General features: G+C 44.9%; 1 protein-coding gene across 1 annotated transcript in view; it reads left to right on the forward strand.

Moving 5' to 3' along the window:
• LAMA2 (laminin subunit alpha 2) overlaps positions 1–24,180 on the forward strand; it is a 1,492,466-nt gene that overhangs the window by 817,580 nt on the left and 650,706 nt on the right. The window contains 1 exon segment of the mRNA XM_029596813.1: positions 14,140–14,253. Coding sequence (XP_029452673.1) covers positions 14,140–14,253 — 114 coding nt within the window.

The raw sequence follows: 24,180 nt of genomic DNA on the forward strand, positions 1-24,180 counted from the left end.
ACCTTAGCTACCAAGCTCAACTAGCAGGAAGACTGCCTCACCACCATCTTCATGGAAGGTGTGACACCTAAGATCAAGGATGAACTCATGGCTTGGGACCTCCCAGTCTCTAGAAGAGATCATTGCCCTCACCGGGAAGATCGACCATTGACTTCAGCAGAGGACATAGGAAGTTCTCTCTCTGAGCAAAAATATTATTTTGGCACCCTGGTTTCAGCGGCTTCTTTCGCCTTCAACCTTTGTGCCTCTGACCTCCCCTTTGTGCCTCCCCTGAAGAGCCCATGCAAATGGGATGCAGCCGCCTGGCTCCAGAGGAGAGGCTTCACTGCAAGCAGCAGTGCCTGTGCCTATATTGTGCTGGTCGGTGCCATCTCATGGCTCAACGACCACTAAAGCCATAAAACTCCAGCGCTTAGGGTTCAGTGTGGAGATGACCCTAGGCCTTACAACACCAGCTCCCCAACTACTATTATCCGTGACCTTGGAATTGGATCCCATCTGCTTCTCCTCTCAGGCGTTTGTGGACTCAGGTTCTGGTGGGAACTTCATTATGAAGGAACTCGTGGATCAGCTCCTCATTCCCACCATTTTAAGGAGATAATCTATTCTATCCATTGAAACCCTCTTCTCGGCCAGATTATCTTAAGCACCACACCGGTGACATTTCGCACAAGCCTCCTCCACCAGGAAAGTATAACCTTCCATGTGATCCCCAGGGCTATCCACCCCATCGTGCTGGGATTAACCTTACTTCAAGGTCATCATCCACAATTTGATTGAGCTGCTCTCCAGGTGGGGCCCAGAATGTATGAATTCCTGCCTGGAGAATGTGAGACTTCCTTGCCGATTGACCTTGGCAACCACACTTCCAGGGTTTCCTCCACACTATGCAGACTTCGAAGACATCTTTTCAAGCTAAAATCTGAGACACTGCTTCCTCACTGGTTATACTATTGTGGGATCAAGCTCCTCCTGGACACCACACCTTAGTGGGGAAGGGTTTACCCCATGTCTCTCGAGCCATGACAGAATATATCCTGGAAAACTCTGTTTCATCCACCTGTCCTCATCTCTGGCTGAAGCCGGATTCTTTTTCATGGCAAAGAAGGATGGCTCCCTCAGGACCTGAATGCCATCACGAAAAATGACCGCTACTCCTTGCTATTGAAGTAAGAGCTCTTCAACCACCTTCAACGTCTGAAGAGTTTTCCAAACTAGACCTCAGAGAGGCATATAATCTCATGCAAATCAAGGTGGGAGATGAGTGGAAAATAGCTTTTAACACTCGTGATGGACACTATGAGTATAGTCATGTCCTTTGGCTTATGTAACTCACCAGCAGTTTTCCAAAAGATGGTCAATTAAATTTTTCGTAACCTACTTTATACTTGCATAGTCATGTACTTAGACATATTAATTTTTTCTCAAAACCTCAGCACCCACTGCCGAGATGTGTGCACAGTCCTGCAGTGCTTGCAAGAGAACAATTTATTTGCTAAGCTGGAAAAGTGCATTTTTAAGCATGAAAAGCTCCTCTTCCTGGAATTCATGGTCTCACATGAACTTGACAAGGTAAAGGCAATCAAGTGCCACTGTCACTTCTCTCACCCGCAAGGGTGCCAACACTAAAGACTAGGTCCCCAAAGACTTGGAAGCATTCCAAAACCTGAAGGAATGCCTTTTGGAAGGGCTCTGTCTGAGCAATCTGGACCCCATGTGGCCTTTTATCCTGGAAGTTGTTGCCTCAACACTGGGCGTTGGGGCAGTATTAAGCCAACATTCAACAGAAGAATAGATGCCAGATGTCTTTGAACGTCTCCACTACAATAAATACGTTCAAAGACATCTGGCATCTATTCTTCTGTTGTTTCCTCCACGGCTATCATAGATTGCCTTCCTCTTTGCTTCTTTAAGCCAACATTCTCCAGAAGGATGCACTTCACCCTTGCTTTTACTTTTTAAAGAAGTTCTCACCTGTGGAGCACAACTACAGCATTGGTGATCGAGAACTCCTGGCCTGAAATTGGCTCTCGAAGAGTGGTATCATCTCCTTGAGGGAGCTCAATGTTATGGTTAAGCGGTGTTTGGGTGGATTCTTAGGTACTGTGGCAGATGACCACGCCCATGGGGAGGAGTCCCGTGAGGAGCCACTGTACTAGGCTAGACTCGGAACGCACAAACACAGTTAGATCTTTATTATATAGCTTGAAGAGTACCACCGGAGGTGGCAGTAGTGAGGCAGTCTGGTAGTAGCAGTCTCAGGGAACTCGGCAGAGGGAGCCCTTCTCACTCCATTGGTATAGGAAGGTTCCAAAACAGGTTTCCTAGCAAGGAAGTACTGTGGATGAGATAGACTGAGAGTTAGAGTACTCACTAGGTGTTTGCTGTAGGTATGCGATTCCACCAGGTTGAAGAAGATAGTGCAGGCACCGAGGCAGGGAGAGCAGGCCCTCGAGGAGTGAGTACCTGTTCCCTGTAAGGCACCTGAAATAAAGCAGAGGGCCCCGGAGGAGCGGGTACCCAGGTTAGCAGTTACCCCAAAGGGCAGAGAGAGAGCTTCCAGCGGCAGCACGGAAGCGGCAGAGTAGTGTAGACAGGAACGGATTTGAGTCCTTGCTAACTCGATGAGCTAGCAATTAGAATAGGTTATATACCCAGATGGTTTTACATCAGCAAGGGGGAACACCCCCGAGGTTCGCGCCAAGGTGGGAATAAAGACGTGGGTGGCGCGCGCACCCTAGTAGGTACCTGGGAGGAGCATGGCGGGAGGCTGCACCATAGCTGTTCTGGGGACGCCGGAGAGGTCGGCTTGTAGATGCGGCGGTAGCCATCTTTCCTAGGTAAGCGGGAGGAGCTGTGAACAAGGTGAGGCAAATGGGTCGAAGCTGTCTAGCACCGTCAGACGCAACACTCAATACCGTATCACGATATATACGGATTACAAAAACCTCAAACATCTTCACCAAGCTGAGCAACTAAATGCAAGACAGGCTCGCTGGTCCTTGTTCTTTGCCCATTTCAACTTTGAACTGTGGTCGCATGCTCTCTCATGCTTGTTCTAGACTGAGGACACCCCAGAGCCTCCCAGGCACATGATAGATCCTATTAAGATACTTCTGGCTACTTCCTTAACCATCCCTCCAGTGAATCCAGTCATACCTTCCCATCTGCATGAAAAGGTGTTAAAATGGTCCCATGACTCCCGTGTTGCTGTTGCAGAAGTGAACCCTTGGACCAAGGTAGAGTTGATGCAACCTGCAGGGAGGAGCCCTTCAGGTCCCCACCATCAGCAGGTAGAGCTGGCTGAAGCAGAGGTCCAACTAGAACTTCACCAATACCAGCCCTCGTTCCCCTTAGGTTGGCCCTCAAGTGCCAGGGCCTCTATGGAGGTGGACATCCATGGTGTAGAAGACGTTGCAGGCTAGCATGTAGAAGCAGCCTAGGCAGGACAAGCAGCAGTCAAGGCAAGTGGTAGACAAAGCAGGGTCAGATTCAGGGTCTGGTCAGAGGCGGGCAGAGTTCTCTTGATTAAGGCAATGGTCAGGGCAGGCAGAGTTTATTCAGTAATGATAAACAGGCAGTGGTCAATGGCAGGTGGAGGTCAAGTGGTGTTAAGGTCCAATCCAGTCAAGCCAGAAGTACAAACCAAGGTCAAGGCCAGAAGATCAATCCAAAGACAAGGAACAAGAGGAGGACGAGGGACCACAGAAGCAAGATGAGGCACTGAAGACAGATGAAGAGGACTGAGCAGGAAGACAAGAACTCAAGATGAACCAGACTGGCAACGGAACCAGGAGCACACAGCAGGAATCAAGAACCAGGAACAGGAGTCAGGAATCAGGAATGTAGAGGTAATGCACTTCTCCAAGGAGATGACCTATTGCTGAGGTGAGGAAGGCCTGCCAAAGTGGTCTCTTATAGGCCTCAGTGTGTGATATCATCTTCAGGTGCCTCCGGGTTTTTTCTGCTGTGGGCCCTTTAAGAGGGATGCTATTGGCACGCGCATGCCCCGAGGAGGGGCCTGAGGCAGGAGCAGCATTGGCAGCAGGCCAGACTGAGGGGCCTGTTGTGAGTCAGTGGAAAGCCTGGTAGAAGAGGTGGATGGAACATGGCAGTGTCCCTCAACATCGGAGGCTGGTATCCAGAATCCAGGGCTGGAGGTATTGAGCGGCAGTTCGTGGGATGGGCCCGTGGACTGCCAAAAGCAACAATTGCAGGTCACCCTGGATGGACACACACCCTTGAACTGCTTCAGTGGTACCACTGTTGGCCCCAAATGAAGCATGATGTCAAAGCTTATTTTGACTCATGCCCAACCTGTGCACAGCATAAACCACTGCATGGCTGACCCTGGCAGCTGTTACAACCATTGCCAGCCACTTGTCCGTGGATTTCATCTTATTGCCTGGAAGGATTACGTCCCAGAGGAAAACTCCTGGGAGCCAGCTTCCAACATTTTGGTCCGTAATCTACTGGAGTTGCTCCATCTACACCACCCCAAGAATCCTCGTGTGTCAGGGATGGGGTTTAAGAGGGGGGAGTACTGTTTCGTTTGCAGTCTGCAGGCTCCCCTCACAAACCACTGCACTTACCCCTTGGACCAGGCCTTCTTCCTTGTCCCAGCATGCCGCCAAACTGCCTCTTCGTCCACCATGGCGGGACACCACCGAAGATCCCTGTGGAAGGATGCCACTGACACTGCTAGGTCTCGTTCCTCCTAGGACATGCACGCGCCTGACATCCTCATTCTTAAAGGGTCCGCAGTGGGGAAACCCGGCATCACCCTCTTTGGCCAATATAAGTCCACAACAGACATCCCTCTGGCACCTCAGCAACTGATCTCCCTACTGCCTTATTAGTGTGAGTTGTGTCAGCGTTCCTGTCTCTGCATTCTCCAGTTCCTTTGTTCTTCAGTTCCATTATCCTTGTGCTTCAGTTCCTGTGTCTTAATTCTCCAGCTCCCACATCTTTAATTCCAATTCCTCATTTTCATTGTTAGTTCCAGCATCCCTTGTCCTTGTTCTTCTATTCCAATGGTTGTTGTCCTTGTTCTTCTGTTCTCATGGTCAATCCTTCAGTTCTTCAGTGTTCTTCATCTCCTCATCTGCCTGCCTGTTCTACCCCTTGCCTTCCTGCCCTGCCTAATCATCCTGCCTTCTCTTCGGACGGATACCTGGCATTGACCTCAGCTTGCCTCCTAGACTTCTTTGAACACTGTCTGCCACTGACCATAGCCTGCTTAATGATCCTCCTTGTATGCTGCCTACCACTGACCCGGCTTGGCTCCAGATTCGCTTGTGCCATATCTGCTGTACCCTCAATGGACCGCCATTCCATCAGCAGAGGCCACCACCTAAGACCAGCACCCAAAGACTCAACCCAAGGGGAATGTGAACTGGTATAGGCAGAGCTTCAGCTCTGCCTTGTCCCAATCTGCCTGCTGACAGTGGGGACCTGCAGGGCTCCTCCTTGCAGGTTGTGTTAACTCCATCTCGGCACAAGGGTCCACAAATCTAAAAATAAGTATGACTTATCCAGCTAAGTTGCAGCCACTGAATATCTGACTATGTTCAGTGGCTGCCTTTTAGTCGAATAAGTTTTTATCTGGTGAAGTAGATAGCTGGATATCTTGGGGGTGGGCAATGGGCAGATCAAGGCAGGGTAACTGTTCCGGTTATCATAACCAGATAAGTGCCTATATTCAGCCTTATCTGATTAAGTTAACTAAATGAGTTAGACTAACTCAATAGCAGGTCTAAAATTATCCAGATATAACTTATCCAGTTAACTAGCACTTACCTGTTTATGTTCAGCAGCACAGCCAAGCTGTTGTATATCCATTCTAAGTTAACTAGATAATTAATATCTGTATAACTTAGTTAACCAGATATTTTTTTAATATTGGGTCCCTGGTGTCTTCTGCTGTTATCTGTGTCTGGTTGGGATTTTGATTTCTGTCAACAGCATTCTTGTCTTCTTAGCTGTTTTAATTTCTTCCTATTTGTTTTAATTTTTTCCAATTCTGGAGTGTACCAAGGATGGGCCTAAGGTATTTTATGATTATGGCTTTGTGTGGGGTGAGCTCATCCAGGATTTTCTTGAGATCGGAGTTCCAAGAGTCAGCTATGGTGGTGGTAAAGTTTCCTAAGTCAGCTATGGTGGCGTTGTTCAATTCCATTTTTTGAAGAGTCTCTAATAAGTTTCAGAATTCAGTGAGCAGTTGATCTGATCAGTTTTGAGGATTCTTCCTTTAAAGGTTTATGGGTTAGAAAAGTTTGCATTTCGAGGTAGTAGTCTATTCATATGAGTGAGGTGGTATAGGTGAATTTTAGTGATAGTTCTTGTGAAGGAAAGGAAGGGTCAAGAGTGTATGACCTACTTCATAAATTGGCTCATGAACTAATTGGGAGGGATCTATTGCTTCCAGCAAAGATAACAAATCATCAATATTGACACTGAAGTTATCCAGAATGAGTATTAGGGGTGCTCTAATATTATTTCAGATTTTATTTATTTATTTATTTATTAACTTTTATTTACCGACATTCGTGAAACACATCATGCCGGTTTACATAGAACTCAATTGGGAAATACAGTATAACAATATAACAATATAACAGTATGACATTGAAACAATAGGATGTTACTAAAACGAGAAGCAACAAACAGAAAAACCAAAAGCAATACAACAAAATAAATAATGTTAAAGGACAACGAGGAGTGTAGGTTTGTAAGAAGGGTAGGCCGGGGGGTAGGGCGAGGGGGGGGAGAGGGTAAGGGGTAGAAGGTAGGAAGGGTGGGAAAAGGGGGATAAGTAAGGGAAAAGAAAGGTATAGATTGAGGAAAACGGGGAGAGAAAGTGGGAAAAGGAAAGGAGGGGGAGAAAAGGCTTGTTTGAAGAAGTGAGGGGAGAGAAAGGCAGAAAAGAGGGATACCATGTACAGATGGCTAATATACATGGACTCGCTTAACTAGGTAGGATTATGGAGAGTTGAAGTAGGTGGTATTCAATGGGGTAAAGGTTTTCTTCAGAGGAAGGACCTGGGAAAGGGGGGGAGCAAGGGGTATAAGGTAGAGCAAGGGGGCTAAAGGGGATGTTAAATTTGATTTGTGTCGGGGTAGGCCTGTCGGAAAAGCCATGTCTTGACTCCTTTCTTAAATTTGTGAAAGGATGTCTCTTGGCGTAGGAGGGTGGGGAGGGAGTTCCAGAGGGTGGGGCCGGCGACAGAGAAGGCTCTCCCTCTGGTATGAGTTGAGTGTGCTGTTTTGAGGGATGGGATGTGGAGAGTACCTGTATGGGTTGTTCTTGTGGGGCGGTTGGAGGAGCGGTAATGAGGCATTTCATCGAGCCAGGTGTGGTTGTGTTTATGTAGGGTGTTGTGAAGGATGGTGAGGGTTTTGTATTGTGAGCGGAAGGAGATGGGCAACCAATGTAGGTCCTTTAGTATGGGGGTGATGTGGTCTCTTTTGCGCGTACCGGTTATGATTCTGGCCATGGAGTTTTGTAGAATCTGAAGGGGTTTGATGGTGGTGGCGGGGAGTCCTAGTAGCAGGGAGTTGCAATAGTCTAATTTTGTGAGCATGGTGGTCTGTATGACTGTGCGGAAATCATTGGTGTGGAGGAGGGGTTTGAGTTTTTTTAGGATGTTAAGTTTATAGAAACCCCCCTTAAGTAGAGTTTTGATGTGGGGTTTAAAACTTAGGTGCTGATCTATGAAAACGCCCAGGTCTCTTACAGACTGGGTCTGTGATAGGGTTGTGGTAGTATTTTGAGGAGTGTTCTGTTGCATGGGGAGAGTGAAACGTTCAGGTTGGTTGGAGATGATAAGTAATTCTGTTTTAGAAGTGTTTAAAGCTAGATGGAGTTCAGATAACAAGGCGCTTATGGTGGTGAGGCAGGATTCCCATCGTTGCAAGGATTCGCTTATGGATTCTTGAAACGGTATGAGAATCTGCACATCATCTGCATATAGGAAGAAATTCAGGCCTAGGTCGGAGAGGAGGTGGCATAGGGGTAGGAGGTAAATATTAAAGAGGGTGGAGGATAGGGATGAGCCTTGGGGTACACCTTGCGTGATAGGTATGCGTGAGGATTCGTGCTTGTCGATTTTTACTACGTATTCTCTGTTTGTAAGGTAGGAGGAGAGCCATGATAGAGCTGTACCTGCGATGCCTATTTCTGCTAGGCGGGCCATTAGTATTTGATGGTTGACTGTATCATAGGCAGCTGAGATGTCTAGTAGGGCGAGGAGGTACGAGTTTCCGTGATCCATACCTTTGAGTATGGTGTCTGTCATGGCCAGTAGTAGGGTTTCGGTGCTTCGGGCTTTACGAAAACCGAACTGTTTAGTGTGGAGGACATTGTGGTCTTCTAAAAAGTCCGTCAGTTGTTTGTTAATAACCCTCTCTAGGACTTTGGATAAGAAAGGAAGATTGGAAATCGGGCGGTAATTGGCTGGGTCTGTGGGGTCAAGGGTGGATTTCTTCAGGAGGGGCTTAACTATGGCCAGTTTGAGTGGGTTTGGGACACTACCTGCGGTAATGGAGCAGTTGATTAGGTCCTTAATAGGTTTGGTGATGGCGGGGGTAATAGAGAGAAGGGTTTTTGAGGGAATGGTGTCTGAGGGGTGTGTGGCAGGTTTCATCTTTTTTAGGATAGCTTCTACTTCTATGTTGGTGGTGAGGTCAAATTCTCTAAGGGTGATCTTTTTGTCATTAGGGATGGGGGTGAGGGGGGTGATGTTGGCTGGGAAGCGAAGTAGGATATTGTCGACTTTGTTTTTGAAGTAGAGAGCTAGTTCTTCGCATCTTTTGTTGGAGATGGTTTCGTTGAGGGTAGGTGTGTTTTGGTCGGTGAGTTCTGATACGTATGTGAATAAGGCAGTTGCATTAAATTGGTAGTCATGGATCTTAGCTGCGTGGAAATCACGCTTGGCTTGGGTAATTGCATGACGGTATGCGTGCAAGGTATTGTTGTACGTAGCTTTAAGTGTAGTGGATGGTTGTTTGCGCCAGGCGCGTTCTTTAGCTCTTAGTTCTTGTTTCATTGTTTTTAAATTGGTGGAGAACCAAGGTTTTCTTTTCTCACATTGTGCAATGGGTATTTCTTTGTGGATGATGGGGCATATCTTGTTGGCTATGGTCGTTGTGAGATTGTTCCAGGAGTGGAGAGCAGTGTCTGGGTTGGTGAGATCGATATTGTTGGATATTTTGTCGAAAGCTAGGTTGATCTCTTCTGTACTACAGTGTTTACGGAAGGAGATAGTTTTATGGTGTTTTTGTGTGGAAGGTGTGTGGGATTTGGTTTCAAATATTGTTAGGAGTTCTTGGAGGTTTGGTTTCAAATATTGTTAGGAGTTCTTGGAGGTTTCATCCTTATGACGTGGTGGGCAATAAATCAAGGAGAGATGCTAAGGGTTCAAATGGAGGAGTATAGTCCCAAGTCTCTTAAGTTCCCAGATAGTGGTGTGGGTTAAGCCAAGGGTTTCTTTAAAGAGTGTTACTACCTCCACTCCCCCCATTTCTTTTGGCCTGGAGAGTGGGCATATTTGTAATTCTTCAGACAGATTTGGAGGAACTGGGGGGAGCTGGTCTTATGTGCTCAGGGTTCAGTTAGGAACATAATGTCTGCTAAGTGGTCTATGAGTAAATCATGCAATCGTTCTGTTTCTCTAAATTTCTATCTGTGTAAGTGTCCTTCAGTATTGGGGTCCTGAAAAAGTCACACCTTCTTAAGTAAGTCATGGAATTGTAAGCATCACAGGTGCGTCAGGGTCTCATAGCTGTGACAGAATTCACTTCCCAAAAATACCTGAGGTCCAGATATTCACCAGTGCTCCATTTCCCAGTCTTCCTTTCTCTTCCCAGGACTCCACAAGGGGTGAAAATCCTCTTGCTCTGAATTATTTCCAGATGAAATAGGATCTTTAGGACTGACAGCTCCAATACCCAGGTTAACAGGGAAATCTTCCTTGCCATACTTCTGGGCAGGAAGGGTATTAGCAAAAACTGCCTCCCAAACAAAAAAAGCAAAACTTCACAAAAATATTCAAATTCACACTGCACAGAGTCATCACTGTCCATCCACTGGGTGTGAGATGGAGCAAGCAGGCATCTCTCATTCTATCCTTCTCAGTTCAGGGGATGTTCCTCCCTGATCCAGGACTAGGGTTTCCCAGAAACTTCAAAACTATAGTCCAGAAATTCTGAAACAACCTCACCAGCCAGGCTCTGGACTAGCAAAGTATCTGCCTTCTTCCTATCCTATGCTGCCAATAATGTGAGGCCTAGCCCACCAGGAGTTGGGGTATGAACAAAGGAAAAATTACTACTTCTACTTCAACTTTTAACCAAAAATTCCACATAGATCATCCTGCTTACACTTAGCAGGCAGGAAACTACCACTGCAACTATCACCATATGGGGGTGCTGTAGCAAGTAATTTGCTCCACTCCTAAACTCCTCTATTCCAGGTCTTTGACTAGGGTCAACTGTTGGAGATCTCAAAGAGTCTCTCCACGCTCCCTCCACAAAGCCAGAATTTGAGGATAGGACATATATATAATATATATATATATATATGTGTGTGTGTGCAAATTTTACAGACAGTAATCATTGCATGATTGTACTCCAATACATAACAGCACAGCAAACATTTGAGGAGAATATTTAACACATTTCTCTCTAGGTAGGGCCCATAACCAATATAAGTGCTGCATCTGGTACAGGCATTGGCATGCACAGGCATGTAGCTCCATCCTGCACTAGAAAAGGTTAAGAATATGTAAAACTCCTGCTATCAGACGTCTTTCTTGAAAGCAATACATCACTGGAAAAACGTCTTGGAAAGCCATTCTGATTGAAAAGCCTATAGTATTTTCCAACAGTGTGCTGCCAGACATGGAGTATGACTACCGACTATACTAACACTCTTAGAAAAGAACTTTACTTGCTCAAATTGGGGTTGATTTTAAGAGGGGCATGCGTCCAAGTGTGCACGGTTCCTGGTGCGAGCACATGGATGGGCCGATTTTATAACATGCGCACGCTGACGTTAATTTCGGCCGGCACCGGGGAAGTGTACAGAAAAGTAGTAAAAACTGCTTTTCTGTACACCCTCCGACAATATCATAGCGATATTAAGTCGGACGCCCCAAAAATAAATAAAAAGTAAAAAAAAAAAAAAAAATTAGAAATATGCCCGCGGCTCGCGGGTCGGAAGACGGACGCTCAATTATGCCGGCGTCCGTTTTCCGAACCCGTGGCTGTCAGCTGGTTTGTGAACCGACACCGGCAAAATTGACTGTCGGCTGTCAAAGCCACTGACAGCCGCCACTCCTGTTAAAAAAAGAGGCGCTAGGGACGCGCTAGTGTCCCTAGCTCCTCCTTTTACCGCGGGCCCTAATTTGCATAGGCCACCCTCCTGAATCGCGCGCCCAGGAAAGTGGCCTGTGCGCGCACTGGGAGAGCGGGCGCTCGCCAGCTCTCCCGCGCGTTTTTCTGTATCGGCCTGTTAGATATTTAGCGGGAATGCTGCTAGTTATGCATTCTGCTCAATATATTCAGATAAAGTCCAAGTTATCTATATAAAGTTATATGGATAACTGCAGTATAGAACTGCTCTTCAACATGACCAGACTTATCCAGGTAACTTACTCAGATAATTCTGAATATTGGAGTTATCCAGATAAGTTATCCAGAGAAGTTAGTCCCTCTCTGGAATGCCCACAAAATGCATTCAAATTATCTGGATGTTTTATCTGGCTAAACATATAACTAGATAAATTGGAACCAGTCAGCACAACAGGATTTTAAAATCCCAGTTTGTTCGGCTAAGTCCATAATATAGCAAGAAAAACGATTTAAATATGGACTTCTCTTACTATGTTAACCTTACCTGTATAAATTTAAAAATATAACAGGATTTACACATCAGGAAAACACAGTCAAGCCAGCTTAACTGCAGAGCGTGCCCAGGGCTAGCTCAAAGGGAAAAAGAAGACCGTAGAATGAAAAACTCAGGGCTTGGAGGGCAGAGGGACAAAGCTCTAAGGTGTGGGTGGGCCAGAAATCTAAATTTACCCACTATCTCAGATAGGCTGGGTAGCAGATAGAGATGTTGCTTGGATCAAGCCTAGCCAAAATCCTGCAAGCTTATCGAGGCTGTGCAATGGAAGTAGAACTATCTGTGAACTGTGCAAGCAGTAAATGAAGTGGCTCTGAAGTGAAGAGCTACAACAAGAAGCCGATTTATCACATCAGCAAGCATGAGTAGGCCAGAAAGCAAAGCAGTAGGGCCAAGCATGGGCTGTCATGCAGGTCTGAGAATTAATGTAACACATATCAGAGCAGGAGGTTTCATGGCAATGGAATGAACCTTCATTTAGAATACCAAATGCATGGACAAAGAATACCTACAGGCAGAAGAAATAAATGGGAAATAGGTCCCTTCCCTTCCCTTCCTTTTTTTTTTTTTTTTTTTTTTTAATAAGGTAGTTAACACTTGATGGCAAAAGCTGACCTTTGCATTAGTAGTAGGATGACTGGGAACCACCATGCAACTTTAGTTATTTTATTTCTCACAATGCATTTAATCTATCAAACGTCTTCTTCCATTTGGTGTTTATGACGCTCCCCATCTCGCTCTTACACTCACCCCAACAAAAAGGATTAACGCTGAGAACATATTTGTGGCACAGAGAGTCACTCACAAACAAACTAGCTTGCCCTACTAGGACACACATTTTTCCTTCTTTATTTTAAAGTCATTAATTGCTGTTCCCCTTAGTCTCTTGTACCATAGAAATATCAATAAGGATTATAAGACACTTCTAGTCTTCCCAATTTTATTCCTGATGCGTTGCCATTACACCCCAAATGATCTCCGGCTTTCATTTTGCTTGTTTGCATCTCTAAAGATCCTCTGTGCTTATGCTTTGCCTTGGGAGGCAATTGTCACCAATGCTCTGTACAAAGGCGTTATCACTTCCTTTTTTCTACTGGTTACACCTCCTTCTATGTATCTTAGCATCCTTCTAGCTCTGGTCAAAGCCTTATCTCCTTATCACCAGGACTGGCACAGTCCGGGACAGATATTCTCTCACTTTAAATAAACAGTGCATAAGAATCTGATTGGCCCAATTCTTTTACCCCTCCTTCTTACTTCATTTCCTGGACATTTTTCTATGCATAATTGTGCATATGGGTTAGTGTATATATATATATATATATATATATATATATATATATATGCTAGAACTAGGATTATATCAAAAAGTGTCTCTGTATGAAGAAAGACTTCACTCTGTCATAGTACAGAAGAAGCTTCATGTATCTAACAAACTCGTCTATTACTTTGCATTTTGACTTTAAATCTTGCCCTTGTAGCTTTGCCTCGCTCACCAATTTCAGTCATAAGCTGTACCATGTAGAAATACCATATGGCTTAATATATTCAAGGAGGAGATCGGGACTCCACAGAGTGCTGTCAGTGATGGACACCCCTATTTCGAACTAATTTTCCTGCAAACAAAAATACAATAGCTGACATTAAAAAGTTTGAATTAAAAACAATGGCAATGCATGAGTAAATCTGAGGGAGAAACTTGGACTTAAGGTAGCGTAACAAAGGAAAATTATCTGACAACAGAAGTTTACAAGCGTTAAACTAACTTGTACTAGCAATTTAATTTAGCCTTTGTTAAGGAAAATCAAAAGACTGAAAATTTTTTTATGGTGCGTTATTTACAGCTGAGCTATTTCAAAGGGACTGTTTTTCTACTTTCTTTTCTGTAATATTTGATCTTCTGGCTGTTTTTCAACATTTCTTTGGCCTTCAAACTGTCATATTTCTCTTCCTCTTTCTCTATTTTTCTCCTACTGTTTCAGAAAAAGGATCAAGCTATTGCGTCCCCTAATCTTGCACCTGCCAGTAAACCTAAGGTCAGTGTAACCCAGCAGTGCCAAGGAAATAATAAGTACATTTCCATTGGAGGATTCATTTATTTCAAGATTTGACGATTGCATTCGCCAGCTCTCCAAATATAGCATTCAGTGTGTGAAAAAAAAAGAAATAGTTAACAGTAGTGAGAAAAGATTGACTAGCCATCTGACAATTGGTATCTTTTTTTTTTTTTATAGTCTTGCCTACCTGGGCATAGGCGAGTAAACGACACGCTCTTCGGTGGAACCTGTGAACAGTGCCGTTGCTTTGGTCATGCTGATGCCTGTGATGACATCACCGGAGCGTGCCTGGTAAGTGTGGCTGCTCATGGGATAATGGTTCAGTTAGTCTGGGAACTGACCAGTATGCAGTGTGGCATCCCTTTAAAGTGAGGTGGAAGACATTCAATTTGAGTTTAATGGGGGAGCATTGCAGAAGCATTTCTATGAAGAGGTGCATGAGGACTGTACTCCACCAATGCAGGTCAGCTAACCACCTGTGGGGTTTCGAATACCTGAAGGGTGAAAATGGTGACTTTTCAGAAGAGAGCTTTCCAACTAAAAGGCTGTTGGAGTTAAGAATTTGTTTTCTAATAAAAGCACTCATGCTAAGAAAGTTTTGCTGCTGTAAACAAGCAGTAGTGCAAGACTCTGTATCCACATTAGTCTGAAGAACTGAGATAAAATCAATAGGGTAAGAAGTAAATGTTACTGATAATGGCAGCAAAGTGTATCACCGAGTTTTGCATCAGTTCCCTGTCTGCTCGCCTCCTCAGTAGCCTGCTAGGTATATTCAATTTATCCTGCAAATAGGGCTGTAAATTCTTGTAGGAGATGACAGGATTGGACTCTTGCCAAAATAAACGTTGCACATGTGGCTTCCAGACTAATACTTCAAAAAAGAAAAACAAAGCTAAACAAAAACTGGTGACTTAATAAATCATGTCTTTAAAAAAAAATCATTAAAAGTATACAGTTTGTTTTCCACTCAAAACAATATCTCCTTCTGATAAAATGGATACATTCATTTTTGATTCCTAGTACAGTAATAATTAAGTACATGCCATTATCCAGAACAAACCTACCAAGTGACATTCAGTCTCCATCCTGCTCTGAGGTTTGTTTTTGGATCAGGTGAATCATGTTGGGTAGATGGTTCTGATTAACTGAAGGGCACTGATGTTTTATATTGTCTGACACGGCAAGAAGCTCAAAACAACATTTCTCATTTCATTAGTCTTGTGGAAATATAATTTGAGCCACTGCCAATTTAGGAGGATGTCATATGCTTGTGTCCCTGCAGAATATCGAGCAGACTTTGAACTGTCTGGGTTTTGTTTTTGTTTCTTTTTTGTTTTTTTTATTATTGTTTCTTCTGCAAAAGGCTCAGCTGCCAGGAAAAGTCCAAAATGAAAATTTGGAACATATTTCTCACAGTATAATTTTGGCATATATGGTTATTACCGGCCTTTTTCCCTCGTATTGCATGGCAGCACAAAACAAAAACAAAACTTATTTAAAGATCAGTGACTTTGTTTTTCAACTTTATGAATAGACACAGAAAATTATGCTGTCAAATGGATGAGCCTCAAATATGAACTTTTGAGGATAACTTCAGTGGCTTTATTTATGCCCCACTGGAAATTTTCATCCTGTGTCAAAACCCCCTAATGTTTAAAAGTAAGGGATCACAGATTGCTTTCTTATGGTTTACAAGTTCTCCATTAACTATGCTTAGTCAGTTGTTTCTTTGGCAAAACTATTTCTCAGCAGATATTAGTGCTGGCATGCTCAAATCAGTAGGATTATGCCCTAGGGACGCTATTCATCTGCACTCATGTCAGATTAAAAGGTAATTTGGCTTAGCTTAAACCCCTAGACATAGAGCTATAGGGTGACTCTATAGCTATTCTATTCTTAAAGGGTTTTCCTGTATGTTCAGGTTGCAGGATTTTCTAGGGATGTGCATTCGTTTTGAACGAATGCGCAATCCGCAACGTATAGGTCACTATTCGTTGCATTCGTGGGGTTCCGAAATGTATGGCGAACCCCCACGAATGCAACGTATCACTAACGAATAAAACCACCACCCTCCTGACCCCCCAAGACTTGCCAAAAGTCCCTGGTTGTCCAGCGGGGGTCCTGGAGCGATCTCCTGCACTTGGGCCGTCGGCTGCTGGTATTCAAAATGGTGCCGATAGCCTTTGCCCTTGCTATGTCACAGGGGCCAACCAATGGCATCACTCTAAAATTTCAGAGGTGAGTGGATGAGCTGATCAATTAAAGCATATTGGCAAGAGATATTCTTCCGGATTTGTAAGATATCAGGAGTTTGCTTCCAGCTGGATCACTTGGCTGATTACTAGGAGAAACTAGTAATATTTCCTTATCTCAGGGCTTCCCAAATCTGTCCTGGGGACCCCACAGCCAGTCGGGTTTTTAGGATATCCACAATGAATTTACATGAGATAAATTTGCATTTCATGGAGACTCCATATATGCAGATTTATCTGATACATATTTATTGTGGATTTCCTGACAACCCGATTGGCAGTGGGGTCCCCAGGACAGGTTTGGGAAGGTATGCCTTATCTCCACTAGAAGTTAGCATCCAATTGTGCTTACAATCGTTTAGTGCATGCAATGCAAAATATTGCAAGACACTGGAAGTTACAGATTATGCCATCAGTAAACATTGGCTTCAATTGGCATGCACAGCACTTACATTGGAGTTAATTACTTTCTATGTGAGGGACAGATATTTAAATATGCCAAAAATGTGGGCTTCTTTCTTGAAAGTGGTAGGGGACAAAAATCACATCTCCAGAGATGACATCTAATGATGGGATTTTCTTCTTTCATAATCTGGAATCTTATAAACCTGAGTTTTATTTGTACAAGCACTAATTAGTTGGGCTTTTGTTAGGTAGAGTGTCACACTTTTAGCAAAAGGATGGATTATATCAGTTTCCTCTTCATCTAGGCAAGCCAGTCCACACTAGTGGGTAGTACACCCCAACCAGCAGATGGAGATGGAGAACAATGACTAAATGATGTCACCTTCATATAGCTCTGCTTAGGCACCAGCCAGTCACTTTTTCTCTATCTCCAGCAGGTGGTGGACATGCATCCTTACTTGTTGATTTTGGCCTGCCAGGATTGAACAGGCCATTTTGACCTCCTGTGGTGATAGCATTCACTCCCTCAGTTGAGTTCTGGAAAACATTTCAGGAGACAGATCATGACAGGAGTGAGGTGAAGGCTAAGTCCTAGCCCTCCTCCTAACAGGAGAAGAGTTCCGGTAGGGTAAGGAGGCTTTGGGCTCAGCCCTGCTGCATAGTCCTCTTCTCTGTTTGGTCCTGCTTTCTTCCCTCTGCTTTCTGCTCCCTGCTATTCTGTCTGCTGCAGGCCAGTTCAATCTTTTCAGTACATCTGGCCGAGAAAGTTTTTGATAAAAAAAAAAAAAAGAACACATGCATCAGGCAGCATGGAGAGCAGGTGTTGATGCGATTATTACTAAGCCGGTCAAAGAGGCAGCTGCGATTGTAGCTGTGCTGGACCACACAGTCGAGGAGTGCTGCGGGCTATTTTTAGACTGGCTGGGTGTTATCTTGGCAGTGCAGAGACATGTGGCAGGCGCCATTTTAGGTTTGCAGGAGCTGCTGAGACACGCGGTGGGAAGCGTTTGCTCAGCTTATCGAGGGAAGAGAGAGAGAGTGAGATGGCGTCAGGGGAACAACACGGGAAGAAGCTTTGCATCTGCTCTGCATGCCATATGAAGGTCCTTAGTCCCAAGAGGTTCCTCAATATGTGCCAAAAGTGTGTTGAGGACAAGGGAGATGTCTCCTCAGGGGAATTTGTCCCTGCAGGGACTTCAGATGCTCCCATTTTACAGGAAGAAGGTATGGCAGCTGCTTCTACCAGGGAGGGTGAGGAGTCTTCTCCGCCTCCTCTCCTACCAATCCCCTCAGGAATGGGTTCAGAGAAGGTTTTGCCTACCCCGAGGATGGATCTTTCTGCCATTTCGTGGATGACATTTTTTAAGGACCTCCAGGCTTTCTGTCAGGGGCAGGAAGGGCTCCGGGAGGAAGATAGAGATCACCTGCTTCAGAAGTCTCCTACCTCATGGCCTAGGAAGCATTCCAAGAAGTCCTTGTCTCCTCTCAGAAGGGGGAAGAAGAGACATAGACAGACTGAAGGAAGAGAAGGTGAAGATGGGGATCCTTCAGGAGACTTAAGTGGGGAGTCGGGATCCTTGGTGGGGGATCCCAATGAGCCATTCTTGAAAGAGGGGGAGATCTCCCCGAGATGTCCAGTTTAATTTTGCAGACCTTGAAGTGTGTGAGGAGACCTTGCCAGCAGCAGCTAAGGATCTGAAGAAGAACCCAGTAATGGTTGGCTTATGCAAAGCATTCTGTTTTTTCCTCTGCACGAGGCCATCCAGGAGCTGATAGAATTGGAATGGAGCGCACCTTAGGCTAATTTTAAAGGAGGTCACTCTTTAGCAGGATTGTATCTTATGAACCCTAAAGCTAAGGAGCAGCTCTGGTTTCCCAAGGTGGATACCTTGGTTTCAAAGTGGATCACCATTCTGGTAGAAGGAGGTGCGGCTTTAAAGGATACTTGAAATCGGAAGATTGAAGCCATTTTGAAGCAGGCCTTTGAAATGATGGCAATGAATCTCCAAATCTCCACTTGCTGTTGTATGGTGGTTATGGCCGGGTTACAGTAAGCCCAGGAGATTCAGGAAGCTCTGGGAGAGAATGACCCATATCTGGAACTGAGAGCTGCCTTCCTAGTGGATGCCGGCTATGATTTGGCACACAAGGAGGCTCTTGGGGTGGCTTCCGTGATTGCAGCCCAAAGGCTCCTTTGGCTATGAAACTGGTCTGCTAATACTGTTTTGAAGTCAAACCTTAACAAATTGCCTTTTAAGGGGCACTTGTTGTTTGGGGAGGAGTTAGAGAAGATGGCAGATTGGTGGGGAGAGTCTAAATTTCCTCAGTTAACAGATGATAAGAAGTCTACGCCCCAATTTTCTCAGGTGAAGGGGCGATTTCAGAGCTCTTGGCATTTTCACTCCTCCAGAGGTTTGAGTAGGGTTGCGACCATTGCTACCCGACGTCTCTACTCTGCCCTCCTTACCTCTTTGGCGACTCCCTCCTGGGTTGATGGAAGTTTGGCTGCCGTGGCATCATCTTGCCAACCTTTTCTGGCGTTCCCGGACCGGCTAGATGCTGCCTTCCGCCATGTTCTCCTGAGGCCTAAGGGCGCGCATGCGGTGTGGCCCTGACTCAAGTACCAGCAGTGGCGCGAACCTCAGGGGCGTCCCCCTGAAATGACATCATCATCTTCGGATATTTAAAGGTCTTTCATTTCTCTAACTAATTGAGTTAGCAAAGGGATTCATACCTAGCTGCCTCCAGGTATCACTGCGGATGGGATTCGCTCTCCGCATACCTTGCTACTCTGCCTCCTTGGACTTTACCAGGGGTACCCGCTCCTTGGGGGCCTCGCTCTCTCTTTTACTTTTCAGGTCGCAGTCTAGAACCGGTACTCGCTCCTCGAGGGCCCACGTTCCCGGACCTGCTACTGAATATAACTTCTGCCAGGAAGTCACCGCTGCCTACAACACCAGTGAGTTACCATCTCTCTCTCAGAGCTTTCCCTGGAACCAGGTACTCGCTCCTTGAGGGCCTACTTTATTCCAGCTCCTGGGCTGTTCTAAGAGACTACAGTGTGAGTGTTACCATCAAGGTTCTGTTCCTGAACTCTGCATGCTCTGCCTACTCACTATCTTAGTTTCTCTACAGCTCAGCCTTCCTGGGATCGCTGTTCCAGTGCCTGAGGGACTACAGCCCAGCTGGGCTCTTCCAGCTGACTACTGCCACCTCTGGTGGTTCTAAAGAACTTGTGTGTTTGTCTCCCAACTCTGAGCCTGACCGGTGGTCCCTCTCGGGATCTTCCCCTGTGGGCGTGGTCATCTGCCACCGGCCCAAGGATCCACCAACCATCACAAATAATAAGTAGTCAGAGGTCTGGTATGTTTGGTAGGTCTCAGTCCTTTTGGGCAAAGAAGCCAGGTAAGGACGTCACCTCTGGATCCGGAACTCTTTGATCCTCCCAATGACGTTTTGGGGGTCCATCCTTCAGTTCCAGAGATAGGCGGACTCCTGTCTCAATTTTATCAGAGGTGGATTCACATCACTTTCAACCAGTGGGTTTTCAAAGTGATTCACAACGGGTATGCTTTGGAACTTATCCATCCTTTCTCAGATGCTTTTATGGTTTCCCCCTACAACTCTGTGGAAAAGAAGTCAGTGGTCCAGTCTTTGCTGCAGCAGCTGCTCACCCTGAAGGCTGTGGTTCCAGTTCCAAAGGATCAGGAGGCAACAGGGCACTTTTTCATTTACTTCGTGGTTCCCAAGCAAGAGGGTTCATTTTGACCTATTCTGGATCTCAAGGGGTTCAATCGAGCTCTTTGGGTTATGCATTTTTGGATGGAAACATTGGGATCAGTGATCATGGCGGTGCAGAAGGGAGAATTTCTCACTTCTCTGGACCTCTCAGAGGCTTACCTTCATATTCCAATTCGCAAGCAACATCAGCACTATTTGCGCTTTGCAGTTTTAGGTCGGCACTACCAGTTTCAAGTGTTTTCCCTTCATCTTGGTCTCGGCACTCAGAACTTTTTTTTCAAAATGATGGTAGTCGTGGCCATGGCCCTCAGAAAGGGCATTCTTGTTAATCCCATCTTGTTAATCCATCCATCAGAGCCAAGTTGTTAGAGGAGAGCCAAGTGGGGTCGAGCAGGGTGGTTCAGTTGTCACAGCACCTGGGATGGGTAGTGAACTTAGCCAAGAGCAACCTGCAGCCATCTCAGGTTCTGGAGTATCTGGGCATCTGGTTCGAAAAGGCGCAAGGCAAGGGTGGTCCTTTCAGAGTCTTGTATCCAGAAAATCTGGGGTCAGATCCAGACCCTGCATTCGGTGATCGGTCCATTCATCTGGTCATATCTGCAGACATGGGATTAATGGCCACGACACTAGAGGTTGTTCCTTGGCTGCGTGCTTATATGCATCCTCTGCAGTGACCCTCCTAACTCAATGGAATCCCCAGTTTCAAGAATACAATATGACGTTGACTTTACTGCCAGAAATGAGGTGGAAGTTGCTCTGGTGATTACGAAGGGAGCATCTTGAAAAAGATGTGGATTTGGAGATTCCCGATTGGTTGGTGGTCACAATGGTTGTGAGTCTCCAAGGAGCGTACTGTCAGGAGTTGGTAGCTCAAGGCCAATGGGTTCCCAAAGAGGCATCTTTGTCCATTAACCTGCTAGAGGCTTGAGTGATCCGGTTAGCCTTCCTGCAGTTCGCAGACCGGTTGGAAGGAAAAGTGGTGAGAGTTATGTCAGACATTGCGAGAGTGATAGCTTACATAAATCACCAAAGGGGATGAAATAGGCAAGTCTCTCTAGAAATGGATGTCCTCCTTCCATGGGCGGAACTTTATTTGTAGGCACTGTCTGCCTTGCATATAGCAAGAATCGAAAGTGTGTGGGTGGATTATCTCAGTTGCCATGAGTTGGATCCGGGAGGATGGGAACCTCATTGTGGATCACTAGGGGTGTCCTATTCTGGATCTAATGATGAGTCACAAGAATGTGAAAGTGGAGAGATTCTACAGTCTGACGAGGGTTGTTCAAGCACTTGGAGTAGATGTGCTAGTTCAGGCTTGGCCACAGGAGAAGTTACTCTATGCATTTCTGCCATGGTGCATGATCGTCCAGTTATTGCAAAAGATAGCGTGACATCCAGGTGAGGTGCTTCTGGAGGCCCTGGATTGGCCATGATACTCTGGTATGTGGATCTGCATCATCTTATGACAGCTCTTTCTTCTTGGGGGGGGGGAGGGTGTGACAGGTAGGCCCCAATATTTCACGACAGTCTGAGTCAGTTTTGTCTTGTGGTTTGGCCCTTGATAGGGCTCAACTCTTAAGGTAAGGTTTCTCATGGGTATTGGTGGAAACTCTTCTGAGAGCGCGTAAGTTTTCCACCTCATTGGCGTATATTTAAGTTGGGCAGATTTTTGTGCATTAATGTCAGATTCACACTTGCATGTTATAAAATCAGATGGCTGTGCACACATGTGCACCGTATTTTACAATCCGCACACATGTGCGGGTGGTGTGTGCAAAGGGGGGGTGTGAATTTTTGCAAATTATGCGCAGTGAAGCAATCGGGCCTTCCCCAGGTCCCTCCCAGTCTGCTCCAATTAAGGAGTGGACTGGGACGGAACTTCCCTACACCCCTACCTAAACTCCCTCCCTCTTTGCCTCTCCTTCCCACCCCCTAAACCCTTCCTATCCATCCTTTTTATTTGTTTGTTTTTGAACTCCATTTTGAACTCCATTTTTACATGCACAGGCCTTTAAAATCCAGGCTATAATTATTCTCACAAATTTGATATGCTTTCAGTGGGTGGTTGAAACAGAAGAATGGGAACAATGTAGAATATGATAAAAATGGAAACTGATTTGATTTTGTGTATGTTTAATTGTATTAATGTTAAATTGTTATTATTTGTTTTTCATGAATTATGCCTGTTATTTTGTATGCCACCTTGGGCAAGTTTTAAATCAGAGAGGCAGGTAATAAATATGTTAAAAAAAAATAAAAGAAATGATTTAAAAGAGAAATTCACAGTTACTCTATTATTTATTTATTTATTTATTTATTTATTTAGTGATTCTTATATACCGTGGCACGTAAAAATATACAGAACTACTGATTTTCTCAAAAATTGCCCAAGAACCCAGCTGGCTGCGAGGCTGGGTTCAGAGGAAATTAAAGGAATGTTCTTCAGTAAAGTTGTGGCACATTGCAATGGAATCATATGTAGCTCGGCATGATATGAAAAAGAACGAAGTCTTTCCATATTCATAAAGGGTTCAATTTACCTTCCATTCAGACCTTAGAAAAATTTACAACCATATTTGTTGTATCAGGTGAATATATTTATTCATGCACTTTATTTGAAAAAGGCTGCTAAATATTGGGTATGGGATAGGGATGTGCATTCGTTTACAATGAATGTGACATCTGCAACGAATAGGTCCCTATTTGTTTCATTCATGGAACCGCGAAATGAATAACGACCCCCCCCACGAATGAAACATATCATAATAGTTTCATTCGTTTGGTTCACAGTGCTTTCTTATCAGCCTTTTGCAATAGGAGAAGGTCATGTGGGAGTATCCATAGCAACCAGTCCTTTCCTGTGAATCATAAGTGACCTCACAGCCCTGTCATAGAGTGGGTCGGACAGGTTGGCAAGGAGACCAGAATGCCAACATATCAGAGCAAAGCATTTTTCTAATTCAGCCAGTTGCTGCTCTGTGGACCTAGTGATGCTGATCCTGGTGTTTTTTTCTACCTTGAGCAAGTGTACCACAGTGCAATTTCTTCTTAGGTTCTATCTGAGAAGGTTGTTTGCTGGATTGAGCTCTCTCAGTGTCTCAAAGTTGAGCTATTCAATTGCTGAAAAATATTTTTTGTACTTTATTTCTGCTGTGCCAGGCAGCCAGGCTTTTTTGACTGCACTCAGACTGTCTCTCTGTCTCACCCACTGAGAGAAAAGGAGTGACAAGCTGCCAGCAATTGCTTTTGCTGCTGATCTTACCCCCCTGGGGTAGGTTGCAGGCAGGGTTTGGGTGGTAGGAGTGGGAGTTAGTGGGAGAGTTGCAGTGGCTGTCTGGGCATTGTACAACTACAAGCAGCATCACAGTGAGTGCACAGAGAGGAGTACTGTAGGAATTTTGCTTGCAGACTCACAGCAGGAGTAGTCAGGCTGTGGCTTCCAGTGTTTTATCTGGAGTTTCAGTTTTTGTACACATAGAGCAGTCTCCAGTTGTAGTGTACAGCAAGATACTGCACTGTGTGTGTGTGTGTGTGTGTGTAGTTTTCCACATTCATATATATTGGTACAGTGGTGTTCAGTACATTATTTATTTTATTTATTTATTTTATTTATTTAAATGCTTTTATATACCGAAATTTAGCTAGCTGCCTTCATTCCGGTTTACAGTTACAACAACTTAATACATTTAGGCAATAAATTGAAACAAAAACATGGAGTGACTGTTTATATAACTAAAAATGTTTAACATCTTAATTTACATAACTGTAACTTAGAACATTTTGGCAATATCTGATGCAGTCTGTAACGTAGAACATTTTG

Source organism: Rhinatrema bivittatum, chromosome 3 (genome assembly GCF_901001135.1).
Source record: "Rhinatrema bivittatum chromosome 3, aRhiBiv1.1, whole genome shotgun sequence".
Taxonomy (NCBI): domain Eukaryota; kingdom Metazoa; phylum Chordata; class Amphibia; order Gymnophiona; family Rhinatrematidae; genus Rhinatrema; species Rhinatrema bivittatum.